This window comes from Diabrotica undecimpunctata, chromosome 1 (genome assembly GCF_040954645.1).
Source record: "Diabrotica undecimpunctata isolate CICGRU chromosome 1, icDiaUnde3, whole genome shotgun sequence".
NCBI classification, from domain to species: domain Eukaryota; kingdom Metazoa; phylum Arthropoda; class Insecta; order Coleoptera; family Chrysomelidae; genus Diabrotica; species Diabrotica undecimpunctata.
In genome coordinates, this window is record NC_092803.1 from 22,811,297 (window position 1) to 22,837,207 (window position 25,911).

General features: G+C 34.4%; 1 protein-coding gene across 4 annotated transcripts; it reads left to right on the top strand.

Annotated features, from left to right (window-relative positions):
* Positions 1 to 4,328: 4,328 nt before the first annotated feature.
* LOC140446423 (uncharacterized) lies at positions 4,329 to 25,282 on the top strand. Of its 4 annotated transcripts, XM_072538981.1 has the most exons (20): positions 4,329 to 4,668; positions 7,719 to 7,906; positions 7,967 to 8,135; positions 9,559 to 9,772; positions 9,961 to 10,487; positions 10,616 to 10,739; positions 10,797 to 10,935; positions 11,020 to 11,156; positions 11,244 to 11,538; positions 13,548 to 13,783; positions 13,840 to 13,884; positions 13,945 to 14,196; positions 14,253 to 14,451; positions 14,562 to 15,287; positions 15,366 to 15,602; positions 15,660 to 16,937; positions 17,221 to 17,528; positions 22,479 to 22,596; positions 22,901 to 23,212; positions 24,263 to 25,282. In XM_072538981.1, exons 2-20 carry the CDS (start codon positions 7,774 to 7,776, stop codon positions 24,295 to 24,297), a joined length of 5,484 nt encoding a protein of 1,827 aa, XP_072395082.1. In that variant the 5' UTR covers positions 4,329 to 4,668; positions 7,719 to 7,773; the 3' UTR covers positions 24,298 to 25,282. The 4 variants fall into 4 exon arrangements, with proteins under 4 accessions (XP_072395082.1, XP_072395074.1, XP_072395078.1 ...); XM_072538973.1 differs by having other exon boundaries at positions 13,840 to 14,196; XM_072538977.1 differs by having other exon boundaries at positions 13,840 to 14,196; positions 22,919 to 23,212.
* Positions 25,283 to 25,911: the final 629 nt, after the last annotated feature.

The window sequence follows — 25,911 nt, forward strand, 5'->3', positions numbered from 1 at the left end:
TTTTACTTCTATCTTCCCTTCCATAATAAGCTTTAAGAACTGGTATTTGGAAATTCGAAATATATGACCCAGATAGCAGTTTTTCTTCTTTTTATTATTGGCAGCAATTCTCGTTCTCTGCCCATTCGATTTAATACTTCGATATTTGTTGTGTGATCTGTCCAGATAATTGTAAGTAGTCTTTTAAATACCCACATTTCAAAGGTCTGCAATCGGTTGGTCACATTGGCCTTTATGGTCCAGGTTTCTACACCATATAACAGTCTGGAGTAAATGTAACATTTTACAAAGCGATATCGAAGCGTTAAGTTAAGGCTGCTGTTGCTTAGCAAGGTTCTCATATTAGTAAATGCTGTTCTGGCTTGCTCAATCCTGCTACGTATCTCTATGTCTGGATCTAGATCTTCAGTTATCCAACTACCGAGATATCTGAACTTGGGGACCTTTTGGATGTTGTATTGTTTATTCTTATATTTAATTGCATATTTCATGTTCTGCTAACCACCATTACCTTCGTCTTGTCTATATTAATCTTCAAGCCCAGTCGTTCTCTTCAGTGTTTATTCTATCTATTAGTCGTTGTAGCGCTTCTTGGCTATCAGCTATTATGACTGTATCATCAGCATAGCGAAGATTACTAATAGTCTGTCCGTTGATTTTGATTCCATCTTCAGTGTCACTTAAGGCTCTATCGAAAATGGTTTCAGAGTAAAGATTAAAAAGGAGGGGTCACAGAACACAACCCTGTCGTACACCTTTTTCGATTGAGAAATATGATGTAGATTCCAGTCCTACTCTCGCAGATGCCACTTGATTCATATAAAGGTTCTTTATGATTTTAAGGTCATTCTCATCTATCGAACGTTCCTGGAGCAATCTTACTAATTCTGAATGATTAACGCAATCGAACGCTTTCTGGTAATCTATAAAGCATAGGAAGACATCTTTTTGCTGATCTCTGCATTTCTGAAGTAGGACAGTTAAGCTATAAAGTGCTTCTCTTGTGCCAAATCCTTGTCTGAAACCGAACTGTGTGGGGCTAATGTCTCTTTCACATCTGTTGAATATTCTTGTATGATTTATCTTTAAGAGGAGTTTTAGGACCTGGCTCAATAAGCTGATCATTCGGAATTGGTCGCAACTATTAGCGTTTGGCTTTTTTGGGATTGGTATAAAGGTTGATTGAAGCCAACTGTGGTATTTGACCGGACCCATAAATGTCATTAAAAAGATCTACTAAGGCGTCTATATTGTCTTCACTCAACATTGTTAGAACCTCTATGTAAATGTCGTCTGGGCCTGGTGCTTTTCACCATTTGCTCTGTTTGATTGAACTTATTACAACTTCTGACTTCAATATTTTGGGGGTGGGTTCACTTTTATATTCACTTTCAGAGTTTCCTCTAGTGTTGTCTAAGTATAGTTGCTGTGTGTAGTTTCTCCAATGTTGAAGTAGATCCTTGGGATCAGTAATTAATTTATTGTCCTTCACAATACTGTTAAAACTGCAAAGTTTTGTATGACCTGTTACTTCTTTAACGAGTTTATGTATGTTAAAGTGATCATGTTTTTCTTCCATTTCCTCCATTTCTGCACACCTGTCTAGCGGCCACTGTTCTTTAGCTTTGCGACACTCTTTTAGTATTTGTCGGTTAATCTGCTGATGTTTGGTTCGGTCTTTGTTTTTAAATGATCTGCGGTCGTCCATCATTGATAATATTTTGTCAGTCATCCAATTCTTCTTTTTGTACTTTTGGGAAGCGATCAGAGACTTGGTGGTGGTTACGATAGCTTTTTTAATACAATTCCATTTGTCTTCTATACTGGCCGGTTTTTAGATCTTGCCGTGATATCCGCTATTGCCTCCTTTAATTTTTCTGTGACTTTTAGTTTAACGTTAGGTTATTTTAAGCTGTTTATATCAATTTTCTTTGTGGATTTTCTTTTAATTTTCTTAAGCTTAATTTTCAATTCTCCTACTACGGGATTGTAATCAGACCCGATATCTGTTCCAGGGTACGCAATCAATTTCTGTATCTCTGATTAATCAATACAAAATCCATTTGATTTCTTACGATGTTGTCATGCGTATGTTGTGGAGACTGCCAGATGTAGAGTCTCCGAGGTGGCAGTTTGTACCAGGTATTCGCAATGACTAATTTTTCTTCTTGACAGAACTGGATTAGCATTCATCACCTCTCTCGTTTCGATCCCTAAGCCAAAGTCACCCACGACATCTTCAACACGTCCTCGCCCTACCTTCGCATTTAAATCTCCCATGATTATAAGTATCTGGTTCTTTCTGATCAGTTTCATTAACTCCTTAATCTCTCTGTACAATTGTTTTACTTTATTTTCAGGCTTGTCCGAGATTGGTGCATAGATTTGTATAATGTTAAGGTCAACAGGATCGGCTTGGAGTTGTAGTAGTGCTGTCCTATCTGAGTATGCCATGAAGTTCCTTACTGATTTGTTTGAGGCTGTGTTAACTAGAAATCCAACTCCGTTATAATGATTGGGTAGTTATTTCCTGAGTAATACATTGTCACTTTTTCTTTAGTACATTTACCACTGTTAGGCCATCTGATTTCGCTAAGTTCTATGATGTCTAGGTCGCATCGTTCCATTTCTTGTATTATGTTGTCTAGTTTACCGGTGATGTAAATACTTTTAACCTTCCAAGTATCTAGTTTTAGCTTTGGGGTTTTTCCCACTTTCGGGTGGTTCCTAGCATTGTTTTTCTTCGCGGAGATTCTTAGCACCCTTTGGCCACTTAAGGCCTGTTACAGACTAGGGGCCGTTGCTTGCAATGTCTTTTCCATCCTTGTCTTTCTTGGGATATCCTTGGAGACTATTCCGACCCTAAGGACAAAAGAGACTATTACCACCCTAAGGACAAAAGAGTGCCCTGCCTCACGTATACACATCCGCTTCTATCCAGAGACCGTTGGCAAGGTAAGTGGAATCGCTTATAAAGGCGATCGTTCGGTCAGAATTGACTTTATATACTAGCCCTAAAATCTGGGGTCGCCACTTCTGCCATTCTCGTCATACAGAAGGTACCCTTCTCCGCCGTTATTGCCGTTGTGGTCTTCATCCGTAACCCTGGACAAGAGACCCTAAACAGGTACTAGTTCTCCGGGTCAGGGACCACCTGGAATCTGTGGAGGGCAGGGACTGATTAATTTTCCCTGACAGGACTGTCCAATGTAATCCAAGGAGTTCCTACCCACTACCCATCGAACTTCTATAACCGGTATTTTTCTGGAATCTCGTCTTAAGATGCTGATTCGGTATTCTCATATATATAAAAACTAATGATTTCAACGAACGTACCATTTGATTCTAAACGTTTACAATTTCCCGTGCTTTTGGCTTCTGCAATGCCAATAAACAAATCACAAAGCCAACCGTTCGAAGTTTGCGGAATTAACTTAGAGGTGACATGTTTTGCGCATGGGCAATTATTCGCGTGACCGAAAACTGTCATCGTTGTATATTTAATAAAGCAAAAAAAAAGTATCAGAATAATTTAACTTTTTCCACGAATAATATTTTTGAGTGTTTTTTTGGTTTTATTTTCTATTAATTTTTTAGACATATTATTTAATTCTAAAACGGTACGAAGTTTGCCTGGTCAGCTAGTAATATAATATAAAAAATATCATTTGATAGTAAATTTAATTATAAACTAAATATGTTAACAATAATTGTATTTATATGAAATAATTTTATTACAAGAAACAAGAATTGTAATTGAGGGCGTGGATACCTATTCATTAAAATTAAAAAGTTTTTATGTGGTTGGAATAGAAGGTTAGACTAAGCCTAAGGATGCTTCGGTGTACGTGTTCTCTACTTTTCTTTGAGGCTTAGAAGCGCGGACATTAAAACAATTGCATATAAATAAGTTCGACTCGTTTAAATTTTGGTGTTACAAAAGAATCCTACAACATCATGTAATTCAAAAAGTGTTATGTTATGTGAAGTTATGTTTATAATTATTATTATGTAATTGTAGGTAAATATTTGAACAGAGAAGTTTTTCAAATATAGGCAACACATATTATGCTACCAGTCGAAAATGCTACAATCGATTTCGAAGAAAAGATAAAATCGAGATAATTTGAAAATTTGTTAATCCAGCTCACAGTTTAAATTAAATTCGTATTTTTGTTACCTACTTGTAATAAAAATAGATAATAAGTTAAGAAACACCATTTTCAGTGATATTTAATATTTTTTGTTTTATTTGCTTTTTATTTTGCCTTTGTGTTTTTAAAAATCGAATTGACCGTTTCTGTCAGCTAACTGTCGGTTGTCGCGCTGTCTGGTCTTGTCGAAAGGAGTGGGAGAAGAATTCCATTTTCTAGTGACTGTTTTATGTTTTATTTAGTGTTAGTTGTTAATAAGAACAAATCATTGTGTTTTTCTTGCTTTATTTAAATATTTTAGTGATATTAAGTTTAATAATGACTAAAACGTAGCGAAATGGCTTGCGTACGGACCGCGTACAACCTAATTTCACATCAGCAGGTGTTAGACTGACACTAGGGTCAATTCAAATACCTATATCCTGTATATGAACTCTTTTTCTGTTGCTGAACAGATTGTAATGGTAAATTGGACAATTTCGCTTTACTTAGGATACGCTTATACGACATGCAGGTATGTAATTTCGCTATTGAAATAAACTTTTAGCGATCTTTTATCCTCCAATGTCATTTAGTGGATGTTCTTTCTGTCAAAAGTTTCTTATTTAGAGAAAAGACCACTGTTTTTTATTTTCGTTTTGTTTAAGTTGTATTGATTATAAATTCTGCAAGTGGATGTTTGGGTTATTCCAGCTGTAAGTGTGCCCTGCCTAAGGGTTTTGTTTGTTGTGATCCATCAAGAAAGGGAGTGTCTTAATATGGATATGAGGCTCTTTATACAAACAATGCATCCATCAAATTATTGCTCAAAAATAAATTAGTACCTATTTCTATAAATATCTTATTAAAATTGTATTTATGTATTACATATACAGAGTGTTTATCATAGCCAGTAAGTCATCTTTTACTTTACACATTTTAGAAAGTTCATTGGGCAGTTTTTTGAAATTTACACAAGATTTTCACAAGTTCTCATACCTATTTATCTGTAATATTATATTTTAAAAGTAAATTTGATACTATACAATTTAATTTTAAGAAAATCAGTGTTTTCTACTGACAATAAAAATTGAGGTCACCATTAAAATTATAAAAAAATTATTGCTGATGATTTTAAATGTATATAAATTGGACCTTCTTCACGCGCGAATATTCAAAAATTGTAATTGGGGACATTTTAAAACATATGAACTTCTTAGAAGAGAATCTACAAATTGGGTGAGTTGTACTAATCTTGCTTTAAAACTTCAAAAAATGTAATTATGGTCTATAGAGTCTTGGTATTAGTGGAAATACTCATAATGATTTCTTTAATATGGAATATGGCACACAAATATTTTAGTAATGTAAAATATGAAAAGTATTTTATGATGCATAATGTCCAGCTTTACTCCTTTGCTTTTTCTTTAAACACATGTATTTATTTACATATAGTTTAAATTAATAAATTTTTGTTATTTTTTCTGTATTCCATTGATATACTTGTTTTATCTTATATTATAAGTATATCAAGAGGATTTCCTTTCCCTTTGGAAACACTTGCTCCCTTTTATGCATAGAAATATCTGATTTGTTATATTAATAGAAAATGAACAGAGTTAATCATATTTTGTTCATTTTGTTTAGTCCTATATAGTTTCCTTTCCATTTTCTGAATGATAATATCTGAGCAATGATTTTTCCTTGAGAAAACCTTTCCATGTGAGCCCAGTTTCGTCTGCATTGTAAATGTTTTGAATGGCATAATTATAGTCGAAGTTTTTATTCTTGTATTTGAAGCTCATGAATGACAGGTCACAACTTAAATAATTCTAACCAGCCTATGCTTGCTTGAAGATTTGACAGCTCTCCAGGTTTTTCGTTGAATTGAACTGCTTTTCCAAAATAACCAGATCAGAAATAAGTTCTCCCTGGAATATTTATTGAGTAAACCATGTATATATAGCATCATCTATATCCGTGTTTAAGACAAGTTTAATGTTTTTAGGACTTATGGATCTGTCAGAAGGATCATGCTAAGACATAAAGTTACTTATGCTTGTCTTTTGTTAGGAGTTCGGATAAGTGGTTGTTAGGTTAATCGATGCTCTACTGTATTTATTTACATATATTTTAAATTTAATCTATTTATTTTTTATTCAATTTGTTGATTTCTTTGCTATGGCCCACAAACATTAGTAATGTAAAGTGTGAAAGATATTTCATGCATTTTGAAGTTACTTGATACATAATGTTCCACTTTCCTTAGCTGCTTTTTCTTTAAACATATATATGTCCATTCTGGACACTCCAGTGGAGTATCCATTATCCAAACTAATTGGGCAACAAGAGTGTTCAGAAAATCAGTTTTTTTGTAAAAACCAAACTGTATTGATAGAGCCATACATAAATATTTATTCACAGGTGAATGAAAATTTACATACCTACATATGTATTTATTTCTTAAATAACAAATTGAAATTAAACAAAAAAGTGCAGTCTTTGCAACAAAACATATTCTAGTTACAGTACTGATGAAAATTGAAGATTTTTAAGCTTTAATTACTAGCACTCTAAAAGTCTTCAGTTTTCATCTGCTGAACCAAGTCTCCCCATTTATGAGCAGCTACATCATATAGTTCTTTAAGGACAGGTCTTTTTCATTTCAACATTGATGAGTTGTGGCATTATTAAGAAGCAATAATATTTTCTTAATGATCTTTAACAGAGGATATAAAAGGTTCTATAAACCATTCCATAAAATTATACTGTCCACCCTAGAACTTTTTTGTGAAGTGTAAATGACAGAGATCGCAGACATATTAATGCGTTTAAAACAGCATGGTTTCTTGATTTTAGCAATGACAAGCATGGGCAATCAGTGGCTGCCAGTCACTTTAGCACATGCTGAGATAGTGATTCGACCCTTGCTTATTTTAGGTCCAGGTGCTGCTAATTCACAATGTGACGCTAAAGTTGTTCTTGGAAAACCTTTCCATGTGAGCCCAGTTTCGTCTGCATTGTAAATGTTTTGAAGGGCATAATTATAGTCGAAGTTTTTATCCTTGTATTTGAAGCTCATGAATGACAGGTCACAACTTAAATCGTTTTAACCAGCCTGTGCTTGCTTAAAGATTTGACAGCTCTCCAGGTTTTTCGTTGAATTGAACTGCTTTTCCAAAAGAATCAGATCAGAAATAAGTTCTCCCTGGAATATTTATTGAGTAAATTTATGTATATATAGCCGTGTTTAAGACAAGTTTAATCTGTTTAGGACTTATGGATCTGTCAGAAGAATCATACTAAGACATAAATGCTTGTGCTTATGCTTGTCTTTTGTTAGGAGTTCAGATAAGCGGTTGTTAGGTTAATCGATGCTCTACTATATTTATTTACATATATTTTAAATTTAATCTATTGTTGTAATTTTTATGCGTATTACATTGATATATTTGTTTTGTTTTATATTATAAGTAGTTTCTTTATTTTCTTTAGTCCTATATAGTGTTCTTCCCATTTTGTCCCAATGATAATATTTAAGCCATGATTTTTCATATATTTTTTTATACAATTGGTTGATTTCAGATTAACTGCAAATTAAAAATAAGCTCTAAGATAGAGCCATTGGTATGCTGTTGCGATGGCAGGAAAACCTGACTTATCCTCCGCCTCTGGCATCCAAAATGTTATAGTATATGTATCTGATGACAATTTTGCTCAGGCTTACTCTCTGGGGCAACAAACAGTTCAAGAATCCAATCATATTGTTCAAGGTATGTTTAATGATTTAAAAATTGACTGTGTTTGTTTGCAATGTTTTTGTCCTTTTTTAGGTGAAGGATATAATGTCCTTTCTGCACCAAATGCTTCCCTAGTTGGACCTGTAAAGTCCTTCAGAGAGAAATCAACCGTTAAACTTGTGGACTATGCAGTTAAGCAACCACAGGTTGAAAATGTTCAACAAAGGGAATATTACAATAATACATTACCTCAGAACAGAGGGTAAGTTTTTTGTTATATTCAAAAATAATGTACTAATATATAGTTAGTTAAATATCGAAACCACATGACTCAAAAATTGGCTATTTTTAAATTTATGAGGATTGTAGTTGAAAATATTGTTTTGAATGTTCTGGCAAAACTCCAGATTCATGAAAACTATGTATTGTTATGTTTTTTTCAAAGTAATAATTAAATTCAAATGAAGAGGATACAAGACAATGGATGAATCACAAAAGACAAGAATAGATCGGTCAAGAGAACATAGTTAGACCAATAAAAGCACAGAGAATTAGATGGTATGGACACATAATGAGAAGAGAGAAGAGCAATCTGTTTAGAGTTTTAACAAAATAGATACTACCAAGTAAAAGAACCAGGGGTAGACCTAATCTGAGACAACAAGTGGAAGAAGACTTAAGGAGAATGGAAATTATACCAGAAACTGTAAAGTATGTATCCCAGAATGGGATAATCCCCACACAAAAAGGATATTTAAGTGAAAATAGCTTCAGTTTCTTTGGGAGCGTATAGCTTGTATATATAATTAAATAAATACTAAGAAAGAAAAAATATGTATTAAACATTGACATTTTTCACTTTCCTAAAAAATTTAAAATTTTTACTAAGAGGTTTTGACTCCTAAATTGTTAGATGCTAAATTGTAATCAGTTAATAACCAGAAATGTTACTGCAAAATGAACAACAAAATCGCTGTTTTTGAATATTGTTAATAACTTGTTTATTTAATTAGTTGTTTAAAATTTGTTTAAATGTACCAGAACTTGAGTATTTTGTGTACATAAATGTAATTTTTTTACATAGGTTATTAAAATAAATCTTAAAAAAATAAGCCTCGGATGATTGTGGTATATTCAGTCAAAATATTTGGACGAGCCTTATAAATAAGCCCTTCTTTAAAAAAATCTTATTGAAGTTATTGCTAAATTAAATTTCGCAATAACTTTTAAACCAATTTGGCTTATCTTTTGCGCACAATTCAAACAGGATAAGACCCTCAAGTTCTGATACATTTAAACAAATTTTAATAAATAATAAAAAAGTTATTAACAATATTCAAAAACAGCCATTTTTTTATTTTGCAATCACCTTTATGTTTATTAACCGATTACAATTTAGCATATCTCATTTTGTGTATATCTCTTTTTTCCAAAACAATTGTCTGTTGACCTCAAATTTGTAAATAGACAAGTTTTTAAGTTACAAGCAAAATAATGAGTTTGACGTCTTGATTCTTTATTTAAGATTTACAAAAATATTCTAGGAATTCGTCAATTATAAAAATTGATGAATCTCTAGAGAGCCATTTTGTAATATCTCATACTACACATTTCAACTGTCAAACCGTCTATACAGTTTTGTCGATTAAAAATCTAACCTAATTTATCTAATGTGTGTTTTGCAGTTGTATTTATCCCTCTATACCACAAAGTGGTTTTCCACAAAATGATGTCACTTTCCACAATGGTACATGTGAGAATGTGGAGTTATTACAAGAAGAAAAACAAGCCTCTGGCACTGTTTGTAATACCCTCAGGGTGAGAGAAGATTGTACTAACTGTGATTCATATGTGGACCAGGACTATAATAAGGTGCTGGCGACAGAAGGAGCTATTCAGGTATATTTTTTGTCTATAGTACAAAGTCTATAGTTTTAGACACGTGATCAGTGGGTGTGTTGTTGTCAATGTTGTTGTGACAAGTTGAGATGACACGTTACACCCACCGATCATGTGGCTGAAACTGTTACCTCGAGCTTATCTTGAAATTTTACGAAGTATAGCAACTATTTAAAAATCTCTTTTAGGGTGTCTGCTATGATACTGTTCGCCTTGAAGCTGCAGACTCCAGCTGTAGTAGTTTAAGTTCTTCAGATGATGGATCTCAAGTGCTCCACAACCAATCTTCAGAAATGGTTGTATATGATCCCAATATTAATGTATCAGCTGGTAATGTAGTACTTACTGTTGGATCACCACTCTCACAACATCAACATCAGCAACATCTACAACAGCAACAAATCCAGCAACAGCAACAAATCCAGCAACAACAACAACTTCAACAGCAGCAGCAGCAGCTTCAACAACAGCAGATTCATCAACAACAACAGATTCAGCAGCAACAGCTTCAACAACAACAGCAACATCTACAACAACAACAGCTTCAACAGCAACAGCAGCTTCAACAGCAGCAACAGCTTCACCAGCACCAACAGATTCAACAGCAATCTTCCAGTCAAGTAGTTGAAAATTTTGGTCCTATGCAGAGGCCTACTATTACTGTACCTTTTGGATGGAAGCGTTTATTAAATAATGGATCTATTATTTATATTAGGTAATCCTATTTAGAAATAATTTCATTGTTTAGATCAATTCTATGAATTCCAGACATTGTCAAGTGTATTTGTGTTGATAAATAATTGATATTGATTTCATTTTGTTATTTTTTTTGTTTATTTTCAGCCCTAGTAATACAGCTTTAAGGTCTCCTGAACAAATTAAGGAGTATTTGCTGACAGCAGGTACTTGCAAATGTGGTTTGGAGTGCCACTTCAAGCATGAAACTGTCTTTAATTTTGATCCCAAAGTAAGTATTAAAATAAACAAGTTTAGATTGAAAATATTATAACAATATCTGCTTTAGGTCATTGGGAAACCTTATGTAATGATGCCAGATTCAAAAACTGGAAATATGACAAAGTTATGCAACCATAAAAGAAAAATAATGCCTATGGTAGCTTTAGATATTCCTCCTGTTGATCCTAATATAAAGTTCCAAAGAGGTATATACTATATTATTATTACAATCAAAAGTTTAACTGGGTCTATTCGTTTTTTGTACATATAACGCCATTTTTGCATTTTAGACCAAAATATGAAAAAGAAAAAGCGAAGAATTGGTTTGCCTTATATGGAAGGAGTACCGGTCTCCCAGATAATAACTCACCGTGAAAAAATAGCATTGAATCAAAATTCTGATAAAGATATATCAACACAACAACAGGTAAGTGTTTAATTCATTTAGGAATTTGTATTTATGCTTTATATATACATACTTCCAAACCTACTGTTATTCATTTTTTAATTCCAGATTTTCCCTGAGTATCCCCCAAATATACCACAACAAAACCATCTTGTAAAATATCAAGACCAGCAGGGTAATAGAGTAGTCTTAGCTGACGGAACTGTCATGGTCCAGCAATCAAACTCCACCAACGAATCTCAAGAAGTCCTAAAGAACGATCAAATTCACCAGATCAATAACATGCCTAACACATTCAACTCACAGTCTCGCCAGGTATTGGGTCCTAATGGACAAATCATTCAAGTCCGAAGTGGGTCAAATAATCCTCAAGGAAATGTGTATCATATGGCACATCCTACTGGTATGTAAACATAATTTTTTATTTTATCATATTTTACAGTTTTCAGTTATTTTAACAGATATGTTTTCCAATATTGCTCTTGTGGGTAGTAAAAAATATTCATTTTTTAAACTAAGATTTATGGTGTTGGGTTTTGCTCCTAAAATTAAAAAAAAAAAAGAAGTGAATAGGTCTGTTCCTTTGTTTTGTAGTGTAGCACTTTCGAGTGTATTGAGTGTAGTCTATCTACACTGTTTAGTGTCAACCGAAAATCATAGCTGTTTCACTAAACAGAGGAACATTCTAGTGTAGTTAACATTTGAGTTGCAGTTCAAGTCACATTATTTTACTACATGTTTATCTGTAGATTGTTTTGTTTTGTTTTCTTCTACTTTCGGTATTTCTTCTTTAATTTAAATAAATTTTATCTATACTAAGGTGCAAACAATTCGATCCATGACATCTTTCCCATTTATAGCGAGTTTTAAAACTTAGAACTTTTTGTATGACATATACAAATTTAGTTCGATAAGTGGCAAGAAATTCATTTGTTATGGTACTGATTTTAACAACCAGACCAATTTGGTATTGAAACATTTTGAATTCAGAGTTTTTAAATGTATCAGAATGACATAAACACTGACGGATGCAGCAATAGCCGTGGCAAGATGGTTGTAGCCAATATTACGCCGCTCAGGCGCTAGGTATAAATCGTTGTGCTGTTCAAAGAGCTATTCAGCGGTTCAATCAAAACGGCAGAAAGTCAGGATTAGGCCATAGGAGTGCAACATCTGCACACAATGATCGATTTTTGAATTCTTCGTGTTTAAGAAATAGACATCTAACTTCAGGTGAGCTGTCAAATCGCCCGAACGAAGTCCTAAATGTGGATGTAAGTACGCGGATAGTTCGTCGACGACTTCATGAAGTAAATTTATTATCCAGAAGACCAGTTCAGCTATCCGTGGCACACTGCAGAGCTCAACTGCTTTTGTAAGGGAACACGCAAATTGGAATGACGTAGATTGCATTAATATTATGTACTCGGACCAACTTTATGTTCAAAATTTAATTACAAAAACAACAAAATAAAAAATAAAATTATATTAAAATTTGTAGATACTTTTTGTAGACATTTTTTTTTGTAAACAACCACATGTGACAGCTAAACAGTTGTCAAGCTCTGTTAGATGATACTGCGCAAAGACGATTAGTTGTAGTCACCCTCTCGTAAGCAAGTGTAGATTTATCTACAACGGTGTTAAAACCTTTTTTTCTACGCTTTTCAATGGAACAGAGTGGTGTAGCACTACACCTTGCAAAGGAACTACTTAGTGTAGCACTTCTACACCCTTTAAGAACTAGTGCTACACTATAAAACAAAGAAACATACCTAATACTTCTTATAGCGTTATTAGTATATGTCCAGATGTAGCCTTACTACCTCACTACTAGGTCTCACTACCTCAAACGGGAAAATTTACTCATCAAAGATACCTACGGTATCAAAAGGATTGAGCTCTGGTGGGACTCTTTCCTTGTTATCGAGTCCTAGGTGACTTGATATGCTGGAGTATCTCCCAAAAATTTTCGTACACATCTGGACATTGAGAGAGACTTTTTTTTTGATATGCTGGAGTATCTTCCAAAAATTTTCGTACACATCTGGACATTGAGAGAGACTTTTTTATGTTCTGTAGGAGGTTCTTCGGAATGACTCCAGTAGTAGACAGAATAATAGGTATTGCCTGGGTACTTATCATTCTCCACTGTCCATTATTATTTTTGTATTTGAATTTCCAGATCCCTGTAGTTGACGATCTTTTCGTTCTGTTTAACACGAAGGTTATTATTTTTGAGTTAATTTTAAGTATAAGAATATTATTATTGATGAGTTATATATAACACATCAATTAGTGTTGTTGGTCTCTTTAGTTTATTAACTAGTATGAGATTTGGAGAAAGGATAAATACAGTATGATTTTAATTTTATTTCAGCAATATTTCATGAACCACATTTTATGTTATAGGACCTAGAATGATCGCCCACATGCCAAAAGAATCAGAAGAACATCGCATTTTCATTAGTCGACAACCAAATGAACCTACAGGACCAGGAAGGCCCCAACACATCCAAATAGTGCGGGTTAATGCTCCAAATCAACAGAAATTGGTAGAAAATAATCAAATTATAGATAGGAATCAACCCAAACGTCATATGCAGCCACTCCAACCACAATTCTGCAACCCCCAACAGTACCAACAGGTAAAATACTAATTTCTTACAACTTTGATGAATACTCACTCTTGATTGATCCGTAGGTTCAATTGTGTGGTCCCCATAGGCATATTAGACCTTTCAATCAGGTAAATCCCAGCTTTAGACCTCACAGAATGCTTTATCAACCTAATCACATTGTCGCCCAGGCTCCTCTCCAACCCAACCAGCAGAAAATTAACTGGCAAAATCAAGTGCGTCGGCCTACGACCATAGATCAACAGAAACATCTAGAACAACAGCAAAAACAACTAGAACAGCAACATCAGAACCAGCCTAATGTCTGCGAGAGAGTACCACCGCTCTACCAGCACACTCCTCCATTGGCAGTATGCCAGGAGGAAGTCAAGAGAAAGAAAGTAAAGATGGGGAAGTTTGGCAAGAATAGACCTTACAGAGTGGTGAGTACGTCGAAAATTATGATTTACTGTTTAATAAAGTCATTATTTTGGTTTAGGTGGAGGGAGCATGTTCCAATAGCCATTTCTCATGTCCAAACATTGACATTCGTCATATACCTCAAGAGAATAGGCCTGTGATGATGAATAATTTTTCACAAAATCTTAAAAGTTCCAGTCCATCTTTTATGGAAGATCCTAGCGGCTACCTGGCTCAACAAACAGCTTTGCTGAATAGCACCATCAACAGACAAACAGGTAAGTTAGAAAGTAATGATCTATTGTCTATATTCAATGTTTGATATTTTTTGCTGAATAACTCTACATTTTTGCTTAGTTGTCCTTTTTAAAAGTATGTACATGTATAGGTGCTGCTGGATGTTCAGGATACACTTGTAATAGTCCTGGAACAATGTGCCAGAACCCTCAATCATTGAATATCAACAGTCCTTCAAATTCTCCATCCCAAGAACTACCTGCTGCGGCAAATGAACCTACAAATAATCTCCTCAAAACCGCACGAGGAAATTTCGCTAGGCTGCCTCAAGATCCCAATGCTTCACTTCCACAGAACAATCTGGTGCAAGTCCAGCCGGGTTTTGACAGTACCAAGTCTCATCAATATTGCCGGTGTTGCGTTCCTGAAGGATTTCAACCGAATTACCATGTAAAGGCTCCTAAATCTCATGTTTCTAATCCCGACGATCCTGTAACGTCCTCTACATCGTATGACAAGCAATTCAATCAAAATACAGTCGATATTCAGCCGATACAAGGTGGTACTGTCAGTACTAGCAATATTTCGCCTATGGAAAGTACTTCCGACCCGCCAACCCCGGATCCGCCTCAAAGGATTGTCGATAACTCACAGATCACAAGTACTTATGTGACATATTCTAAGCCAGACCAAGAATACCGACAGGCGATGTGTGCTAAATCCAGTGAGCCTGTGTGTTGCTTCCACTCACAAGCACCAATGGTTACAACTATGGCCAGCAGCAGAACTGTAGGCAGCAACACAATTACTTCAGTACTTGCTGGAAGGACAAATACTACAACAACTTCATTGAATACACCATCAGCGATGACAAGAGGTAAAGAGATATCTACTTTTGATACGATGGTACTCACTTTTTTGAACATATATTTTATATATCCTTTATACTTTTCAGCCATTGGTCACAATACTGCTACTGTCCAGTCTCAATCTATGACAAAATCTCCTCTGGAAATGGTCCAAAGCATCGTGAGCAGTATCCAGATGCCTAATACATCACAGAATTCCCAAATAGGTAAACCAGATGGTACTCATCAAGAACAACATATTCTCGTGTCTTCTGGGGAACAAATCGTTATGGGCGGATCACACGAAGACATACAAGTACCACCCAAAGTCATCACCAATGAAGGTACTAAAATGTTTACCTTTGGAAAAATTCAATTTAAATATATATTTGTTTTCGCAGGTATGCCTCCCGTTACTGTATCACCTATGGTAACGACCGTTACATCTTCTGTGGGCACTGTTATTCCAACTGTTGGACAGCAGGTTCTTGGCCAACAGGCAGTTTTAGTAAATGCTCTTCCAGCGCCTTTTGTTCTTCAACCTGGAGTCACTATGACTATGGACGGTGTTCCTGTCGGTCAGAACTTGCAGCTACCCCAATTTGTGACAGGAAATCTCATTCAACAGCCGATACAAATTGAAAACTCTGACACACGGAGGGTACCACCGCTACTGTCGCCGGATACGAAGAAGAAGGGTAAAAAGAGGAAGGAATCTGCTCAGACTGTAGCTAGTATGTTGCAATTCGCTACCCAACAGAGTCCCGGGATGGTGATTTCGCCTCAAGGATTCCCGCAGCAGATACAGATGAACAGCCCTCAATCTGTGACAGCTACACCCGTCATGCAAGCTGTGACCATTGTTCCAAATAAAACAGGAGCTCCAGCTCAGATAATAATGAATGATCAATCCATGGCGAACTCGAATTTGGGCACCCAGCAGCTTATAGCAAATTCTCAATCTCAGCAAATTAATTTATTACAGCCGGTTAATTTGATTAACAGTACCGGTGTAGTTCAAAACTTCCCGGCTATTCATCAGTTCATTGTACCAAACTTGGGAGGCATGGTCGTTAATCCAGATGGTACAGCAACAATCCTTCAAGATACTTCCAATTTGGGCATGCAGCTACAATTCCAGAACGTCAACGGCCAAAATATGCTCACTTCAGTCCAGAATAATGGTCTATTCAACAACGGGCAAACTATATTTGCAGCTGGACCATCTGGAATGGTTATCAGAGCTCCCACTTCTCAAGGAAAGATCATCCAGCAACAGCACAGTCCAGTAGCGCAGTTTTTGTCCCCCAATGGGGGACAATTCATCATGAACGGATCCCAGTTCAGCGGACAGCTTAGTCCTCTTGTAGCGAGCGTGAGCCCCAACCAACAGGTGACTTTCAACAGTCCTCCACAACAGATCAGATCCAGCAACTCGCTACAGCCGACCCAACAGGAGTATATCCAGATGAATGGGCAAACTCTGATCGTTCCTTGCAGCTTGGCTTCCACTATTCCCGTTTCCAATCAGACTTCCAATCAAAATACTACGTTTCTGCAGCAAAACACAACGATAGTGCAACAGCAGACTACAATGTTGACCAATCAGGGCTTGCAAAACTTCCAGAATAACCAGCAAACCCAGCAAGGTGTTCCCAAACCAGCTACTTTAACTGCAGGTACAGTAAAACTATTTCCTAAAATATTAAAAATTACTTAAGCGTTGATTTTCTATTAGGTCATCTTTGGTGAGTTTTTTTCACTGTCTTTCAAATATAGGCAGAATTTTTCGATATATTTCAATATCTTTTTCAGGTAATAGTGAAAAGAAGACTCCTGGTCTTTATTTTATTCTATTACCCAGTCTATTTACTGTAATAACTTTTGAGCGGTGCGGCTACTCTAGTCTTATACTTCCTAAGAGTCGTATTATGTCAAATGACCGATAATTGTTGTTTTCAGGCATCGAAGAAGCTAGAGAAAGCCCGAAATCATCTAGTCACTGCAGACAGTCAGTATCAACTCAAACGGCAGTAAATCAAAACGTACAGGCGATCATTACCAACACCTCGTGTCAGACGTCGACGATTTCAGCCGCAAGTCCACCGGATACAACGACGATGAGTCCTGTTCCAGTGGCGTCTGAGATGCAGAGTCCCATTCTTGCCGATACTACCACCCACACCGATGACGGGCTCTCTCCAGTACCGTTGAGCTGTACTGCAGTTAGACACGATAATGTTAGATCCGAATCTCAATCCTGTACCATGGTGAGTACTTCTTTTTTTTTATTCTTTCCTTTCTCAAGTTGTTTCTCTTCTTATTAGGAGTTTAACCACAACTTTGTTCTAGTTTTTTGTGTTTTTTCCTGGACTTCTTATTATTTTGTTCTAGTTTGCGGCAAACATTTTTCACTTCTCGTTTTACTCTCTCTCTCACTATGTTTTACAAGTAGTTCAATTATTGTTCTCTTACTGCTTCGTTGCTGATTTTTTCTATTTTTATTTTTCCATTATCCTTCGCTTTTCTTTCTGTCTTTGTACCAGTACCATCGTCGTCAAAAAACTTTTTGACTGTATGACGTTGGTTCGTTTTTAATTTTTTTTTGTAAATTTTGACTTTTGTGATGTTTTGCGTTTTGTATATTCTACTCTAACCTAAAATTGTAGCAGAATATAACACAATCTTACTTAACGTCGAATAACTTAACACATATTTAATATAGTAGAAGCCGCAGTGAGAATGCAGTGTTGGTCTTACGGCGCGCAGTGATGCCGCTCATGTCGACACAGTGGTAGGTGTGTGGTAGTTTTTCGAGACTGAGAAATCAGGACCGTACGCGCTTCGTTTCAAAAATCTTTACTCATTAATTTAACTGAGTTAAATAAGAGAATAAACAAAAAAAAAACAAATTAATTCTATAAAAAATGCCTGTGTACATAAAATATCTTAAATAGAAACTTTTTTATTTCCTGGGTTTATCTGTCTGATGTAAATAAAACTATTTAAATTGTGCTTAAACGTTTCGGCAAATTTGCCATTTTCAATAAGCACTTTATTAAACTTTAAACATTACATTTTATAATTAAATTTCATGTTTACACTTTTTTAAAAAGTTTAACATCGATTAAAAATTGGTATCTGACATTGACAGATGACATCTGGCAGATATCTTAAACTAGGAGTGGTTCAGGGTCCTATCTTAAATATCTGCCATAGTGCATTTAAAAAAGACAACTCAATTTATTAAATTATGATACATATTTTTTTTTGTGAATCATTTTCATTTTTATGTGAATCATCTCCAATATGCATCTTTTGTTGTAATTTTGTTCTTTTTCCAAAATCTGTACATTTTCAAAATCAAAAGAATGGCTATTTTCTAGAGAACCTTTAGCTAGGGCTTTTGTGTTTAATGCCTTGGTTTGAACACTATGTTTGTGTGCAACAATTCTTCTATGTAGGTATTGGTGTGTTTGTCCAATATATGTTGAATTGCAGTCTTTACAATTTATTTTATAAATAACGTTTGATTGATGGTATTAACTTTATGTTTAAGTTTTGAAAAATATTTTCAAAATGTATAAAAATATTTAAAAAAAGTGTAAACATGAAAGTTAATTATAAAATGTAATGTTTAAAGTTTAATAAAGTGCTTATTGAAAATGGCAAATTTGCAGAAACGTTTAAGCAAAATTTAAATAGTTTGATTTACATCAGACCGACAAACCCAGGAAATAAAAAAGGTTCTATTTAAATATACACGGTCAGGAAATAACAAACAATAAAATATCTTATACCTCGTAAATATAGTATTTTTCATATAAAAATGCGTGCACGTCACAATTTATATAAAGTGACGTCACTTATATTTAAAATTTCCAGAACGTCAACCTTAGAGTTCAAATTTTCCTAACACAGCTAATAATACGAAACCCATACGGAACTGCTCGATCTTTCATAGGCGTCAACATGGTATAATAATCAGAAAAATGTTATCATTATATTGGTAATTTTTAGAATTATATTGATTAACTAACCAAAAATATTTGTTATTATTAATAATAAAAATTTTATGAAATAACTCTAAGTCTAATATTCCACAAAATAATAATTTTAATTAAATCTATTAGACAATTGTACGCAACTGATACGGGAATACTTTAAATATTTTGACAGTTCAGCGTGTGGCAAAATTGTTTTAAAGGGTTGCCGCTTTTTTAGAGTAAGAATTTTGTTTATGTTTTGATTTATTACACAATTTGATCATAATATATTATAGAATGTATTTATAAATACATATTAAATTTAGATTAATAGCTGTAAAAACTAATTATTGTTGTGTATTGTGATTGTACTATGCCAAAACAACTAAATAGTCTGTAGAAAGCTGATAAGCTTTCATATAAGATAGATTATTTTAAACAAGAAATAATGGCGGGATATTTTTACTATTAATGCTCTAAAAGTGGTAAGTTTAAAATTTAGAATGTATAATTTTGTATTAAAATGTTTTCTTACGTATTTTAGTGTATTGCAGTAATCTTAAAACTAAGTGTATTTACTGTTAATATAATAGTTTGACAAATAGTTGACATTTTAAAAATTCCTCACTTACTAACTATTCTGATGTTTTGGCAACGCTGTGGGGTTCTGACGTCGTAAATCTTAAATGGCGTGCACGCATTTTTATATGAAAAATACTATACTTATATACATATATAAAAAAACGCAAGTAGTTTACCCTTTACGGCACGATAAATATATTGTTGTGAATTTATTTAAATGCTATGTCTTTATTTAATTTATAATGTCTTTATTAATTTATTATATTGTTCTTATTTTAATTTATTAAAAAGCACGATAATTTATATAAGTTTATTAACCACTAATAATACATAATTTATTTTATACGAACGCTACAATTAAAATCGCGTGCGCGGGTCTTCAGATATTAACTAACTGTTCCCTTCCATGAAAGCTCCTGTTTTATATGCCAGTACCGTTAAGCTAGAAACATCGACAGCCCTCTCGACCAGCGGTAAACTGGTATTTTCACATCGGCTCGTCCAGAAGGTAAATCCGGGTCATCGTCTCGACCGGTTCAGGTAAATTTCTGCCAGCTAATCGAAGGGTCTCGTAAAATCTAAAACATACGTGAATAAACAAGATGTTTACATGTTTTTAATATGACTCATATTTTTACGTAACAATATACAAAACTAAAAAAACAAATGAGTATTAAATCTGAGATATTTCTTGTTAATTAATACTAATATCAATCCAAAGCTAAATCGTCCTCATCCTCTGAATCATTTCCTATATTAATTATCACCGGTTCAATATCTTCATGCAAATTGTCCACCGCAAACATTTTTTCTTCTACTTTCTTGACGTGGTTCACATAATTATGCCACAGCTCTTTAGATACGCGTTGGTAAGCTTCATTTATCAACCGTTTCACCGTTTTTTCTTTAAAATCGACGTTGTTTGAATCCACATTCCTTTTCACTGACTCCAAACCATCTCGATCGGGTTCAGCTCGCAATGGTAAGGCGGCAGTCTCAAAATCTCAAGTCGTAGGTACTCGTTTCTAAATGCGGCCGCAGTATCCGTTTATTCACTTTTTAGGTAATTTTCCTCGAAGAAAATGTTCTTTTCGATTAGCCAATCCTTGATTTGCCTTTTGTTCCACAATTTTTTCGGGAAATCAAATTTGCGAGAGTGATATCACGCGTTATCCAAAACGACAACGTTTTCTTTGTCTTTCGGCAAGTTTGGAATCAACGTCTTCTCAAACCATTCTTCATATAGATCCCCGTTCATTTCGTTGTGGTAATCTCCGGTTCCTTTCTTGTCCAAGATGATAATTCGGCCCATGCCACAAAGCCAGTTTCGCTTCCAGCATGAAAAAGACATCCCGAGGACCTCTTTGGGTCGGAGCTTTCAGTCCAGTAAAGAGCCCTTTTATGAAATCATCTCGGTATTCTTGTTCGTTGTGTCCCTCCATTCCTTATTCACTGGAGCACCGACGTTAGTCCAAAACTCCTCGGTATAAACAAGGTTTACATTATCCTTCTTCCTCAATGTTTTTATTATTCTGAGGTACTTGTGTCTCCAGGATATGATATCTTCTCTTTCGATCATCATCGAAGCTCGACCTCTTTTACCATATTCAAAACCCATGTCATTTAATAGCCTACGAAATGTGGTTTTTAAAAAAGCTGGTAGGTCCTCATCATCCTTCACACTGTTCATTATGCTGTCGACGGTTTGGTGGTATGTTTTCAAAAAAAAATCATGGACAATATTCCTTATTCGAGATTTCACCCCCTCTACGTAAGTATTCTCACGTGAAATGGACAGGAAACTGTTTTTCTTCCTTTTTTGTACCGGTTTCATTTCGCCTTGCTGGGTCTCTTCACGGATGTCATAAATTTTGCGAACACTCACACCGCACATTTTCGAAACTTTTTCCACAGTAATAGTCAAGCGTTCACCATTTTTTAAGTTCAGGTGATAGTTCAATACATTTAACACCATACGTTTTAAGAGTCATACTCTGTTTGAAATTCACGACAGATACTGGCAACGGCTCCATGATGCAGGTACTTCATCCGCTTGCGAAAATGAAATAGAACTGAGCTTTCATAGTTTTTGCCAACAGTTTTTGGTCTAATGGCCAGTATCCAAATCGACAAAGAGACATGTTTGCTTTGCGTGGACAATGGGGGTTAAAACTGATTCGCTTCTACTAATGACTTAATGATCTTTATTTCCCAAAGAATGTGTTTACAATGGAAGCTATTGAAAATTGATAAATATAGATAAGCTATCGAAAATGAGTTTTTGATATATTTTACTTTTTTTATAGTATTTTTCTTCATGTTATTGTTTAGTTCGACAATGTAACTCTCTTATTTATACATCATGCTTTAGTTTAAACAATAATGATAGACTTTTTACAACCGTAGGCAATTGTTGTGTGCGAGTATATTCCATTGCTATGATTCTTAAATCCGGTCCTGATGCGCCGCTCGGGGCAAACCGACAACCGTAAGAAATAGGTACATTGCCGATCTTACCTGCACTGCATACTAACTGCGGCTTCTAATATAACAATAAATATCTATCAAATAGTTGATCGACAGTTTTGTTAATTGTTTTTATTTCGAGAACGAAAGTTAGGCATTTTCTTATCTACGGTTCCTGTTATTTAGGCGATGGTCCATTGTATATCGAGCAGTGAACCAGATCCTTCAGATGGGCAGAATCCCGATCCAGACTGGAAGCAAACCCTTCAAACCAATAACAGTAACATAAATGAGACATACACAGGTAAATAGCTGATTGATTCAGTCGTTAAAGTGTAATATTTTTTAAAAAGAATGTTTGAAAAGTACCCTTTGGTTAATTTTTACATTTTCTGCAATTAATTATGCAATATGATAAAATTTGATGTTGTACGGAACGTTGTATTAAAAATTTCGTTTTTGTTTTAAAAAACGGTGTTTGTACTTAATTATGATAATACGAGAATTTTGTAGAATGATTAGGTTATAATGTCATGTCTGATAGTTTTTTTTTTTAATTCTTTATATCTTTTTTTTTATCGTAAATAAAAAAATATAATATTCTCTAGGCGGTATGACTCATGTAGGTAAAATGTCATCGTCCTCCACGCAGCTGGTGTCGGCCGAATCGTCGTCTTCCGTCACGAGTCTTCATTACAGCGCATCTGATCAGGAGCCGATCAGCAGTTCCAAACATTTCGATAGAAAGAAAACGGCGGATTGTTGCGTCGTTATGGAAGCACATCACGAGCAGCTGTCGCTGTTCTCCGGAGCTGGCAATATGCTAAACGAAACCGAAGTCGACGAAGAGATAGAAGACAATGGAGAGGATGGCACCGGGCAAGTTAGCGATGGAGATGATGACGATGATTCTAACGAAGGTAAGACGTGTAATTCAAGAAAAGGCATTATAGTGTGAAACTTAATTTTCTTAATATCAGTTTCCGGTTGAGTTTACCGAAAGTACAAGCTGAATATAGCAGCAAATCTCAACCACGAAATAAAATATTTCGGTTTGGCAGTGTTGGGATGTTTTTATAATGTATATGTTGTATGCTTCGAATATGAGAGAAAGCTTTTAAAAAGTACATTTTGATTATACTATTTTATGAATTCTGCAATTTTTAATTTATATGAAACAATAACGAGTAAATATTTGTCTGTTTCGAGATTAATTGCAAACATCTGTTGCAATTTGGCAACTGCTGATTTGATGATTGCCAAATCTATCTCCTAATCTATCAAAGGGTAATTGCCAAAAAAAAATAGTTAACTGCCTCCAAAGAAACAAATATTTAATCATTCATTTCATAACATAATATAAACAAAATGTACTTTTCTAAAGCTGTATCTTTTTATATGTGAAGCATACAGAATCTACATTAAAAAACATGCGAACACTGCTAAACCGACGTTTTTTGTTCCATGTTTGACATTTGCCGCTATAATCAGCTTGTACTTTCGGTAAACTCAACCTCAGTTTCCTATTGTTTTTGGGTCTATATCCTTTGTTTATGCCCATTCCATTTCTTATCTTTAAATATTTTTTCTTTGTTGTTTCAAATATTTTAAAGTGTTTTATATAATTTTTGTAGACATTTTGGTCTAAAAATTAACTTCAGTCAAAAGTATACATAGAAGAACGTATAACGAATTTTAAATAAGAGATATGTGATTTAAAAATCGGCTTTAGGAAATAGTCTTGCAACATAGCGTTTGCTAGCTATTTTTTTTAAGATTTTGATCGTATGAAAAACCGTATGGCAAATTCTTTATGATGTAAATTTCAAATGAGTCATAGATTAAATATAGTTTGCTGCTCGTGTATAGCTGAAAAATGAATTAATTAGTCTCTACATTTTCAACACAAATATTATCTATATTGTATGACTAATACAATCAGTCTAATTGTTGTATATTTTTTGTTTTAGGTTATTTGGTTGGGAGTCTCCTTATAAATTCGTAAAGCAGCATTAGTAGTGTCCAGACATATGTCCATATTTATTCATTACCTTTAACTTCACACGTAAAAATGTCCTTAACTGTTTCATTGTAGTTATTTATAACAATCGAACAAAGCAGGAAATCCAGAAAATATCAAATGAGTTTTATCCCCTTCTGTATATTCAAATCCTTTCCCAGATTTTAACGACATACGTACCCTTATGGTGCATGGATGGAAAGTGACAAAACAGCTTCCATTTTTACCAGGAAATTGATAAAGGAAAGGAGAATCACAGGGCGACAAACATATTAAATACTAAAATCTCAGAAAAGACACCGAGAATAAAATGTATAAGAACCTAGTCATAGAAATTAAATGGAAGGACAAAATGATTTATCCAGAGCTAGTATCGTACTAGATCATATTTGTACCTTTGGAATTATGAAACACAAAATCAAAGAATAAAGATTTAAACATATATCCCAGAATATGTACTTCTTTACTTTATATATCTTTAAAAACTTTATATACTTTTTATATATATACATTATACTTTATATATGTATATATATGGTTATTAAATCGTGAGAAAATTTTATAATTAATATCATTGCTGGCCCCGCCCACTAATGTAATTGTTGCAATGACAGCTGACAAAGAAGGTAGTAGCAGATGGCAGTAGGCGGATGTAAGTGAAGAAAACTCCGTTGAACATGAGTTGTGGCCGCCACAGCTATATTTTCTTTTAAATATTGTATTGCTGATTCAGTACATTGTATAGGAAAACCAGTTGGCTTGGTGATGTTTTGAGGATTTCCCGCTTTCGTTTCCTATTCATTGTTTTCAGTTGGAATACTAGGAGACCAGTGTTCTAGTCGCTTTCTTATCTAAAATACTAAAATATAGTAAGAGTTTTTGTATCTATATGGTAAAACAAAATAGATTTGTATAATTGATTTAGGTATGATGTAAAAAATCGTAGATAAGACATACACATTCGTTTAGATACGATTTGTTTCATTTTTCCTTTCGCTCCCTTTATTGAAACCATCCTGAATCCAAACCTCAGTCTACGTGGAGGACGGATTAGACCGTACAGCTACTTGAACAGCAAAAACTGATAGTAATCAAGAGAAGCACAATGATAAAATATCAAGAAAACCACATCTCTGCATTAAATTAGTAGAACACTTAAGAAACTGGCAGAAAACATTAGAAATAAAGACAAAGACAAAAGCAAAGTTTCAACAGAGTTCCGATTTAGGAAAATCTTGGATCACTGAGATACGGCGAGCTAATTGACCGAAAAGTGTATAAAATTTCCAAATTGTTTCCTTCATATGTATAATATATATATATATATATATATATATATATATATATATATATATATATATATATATATATATATATATATATATATATATATATATATATATATATATATATATATATATATATATATATATATATATATATATGAAAATTACTGAGTTCTCGGGAAGAACCGCGTTGAGGATTTAAAACTCGACGTTTCGGCACCCATTTTGGAGCCATTATCAAGAGGGATACGGTTCGGTTCGAGTTCGGGGTCTCAATCTGCCTACTCCCCTCACTCGAGACGTACCAGTATCG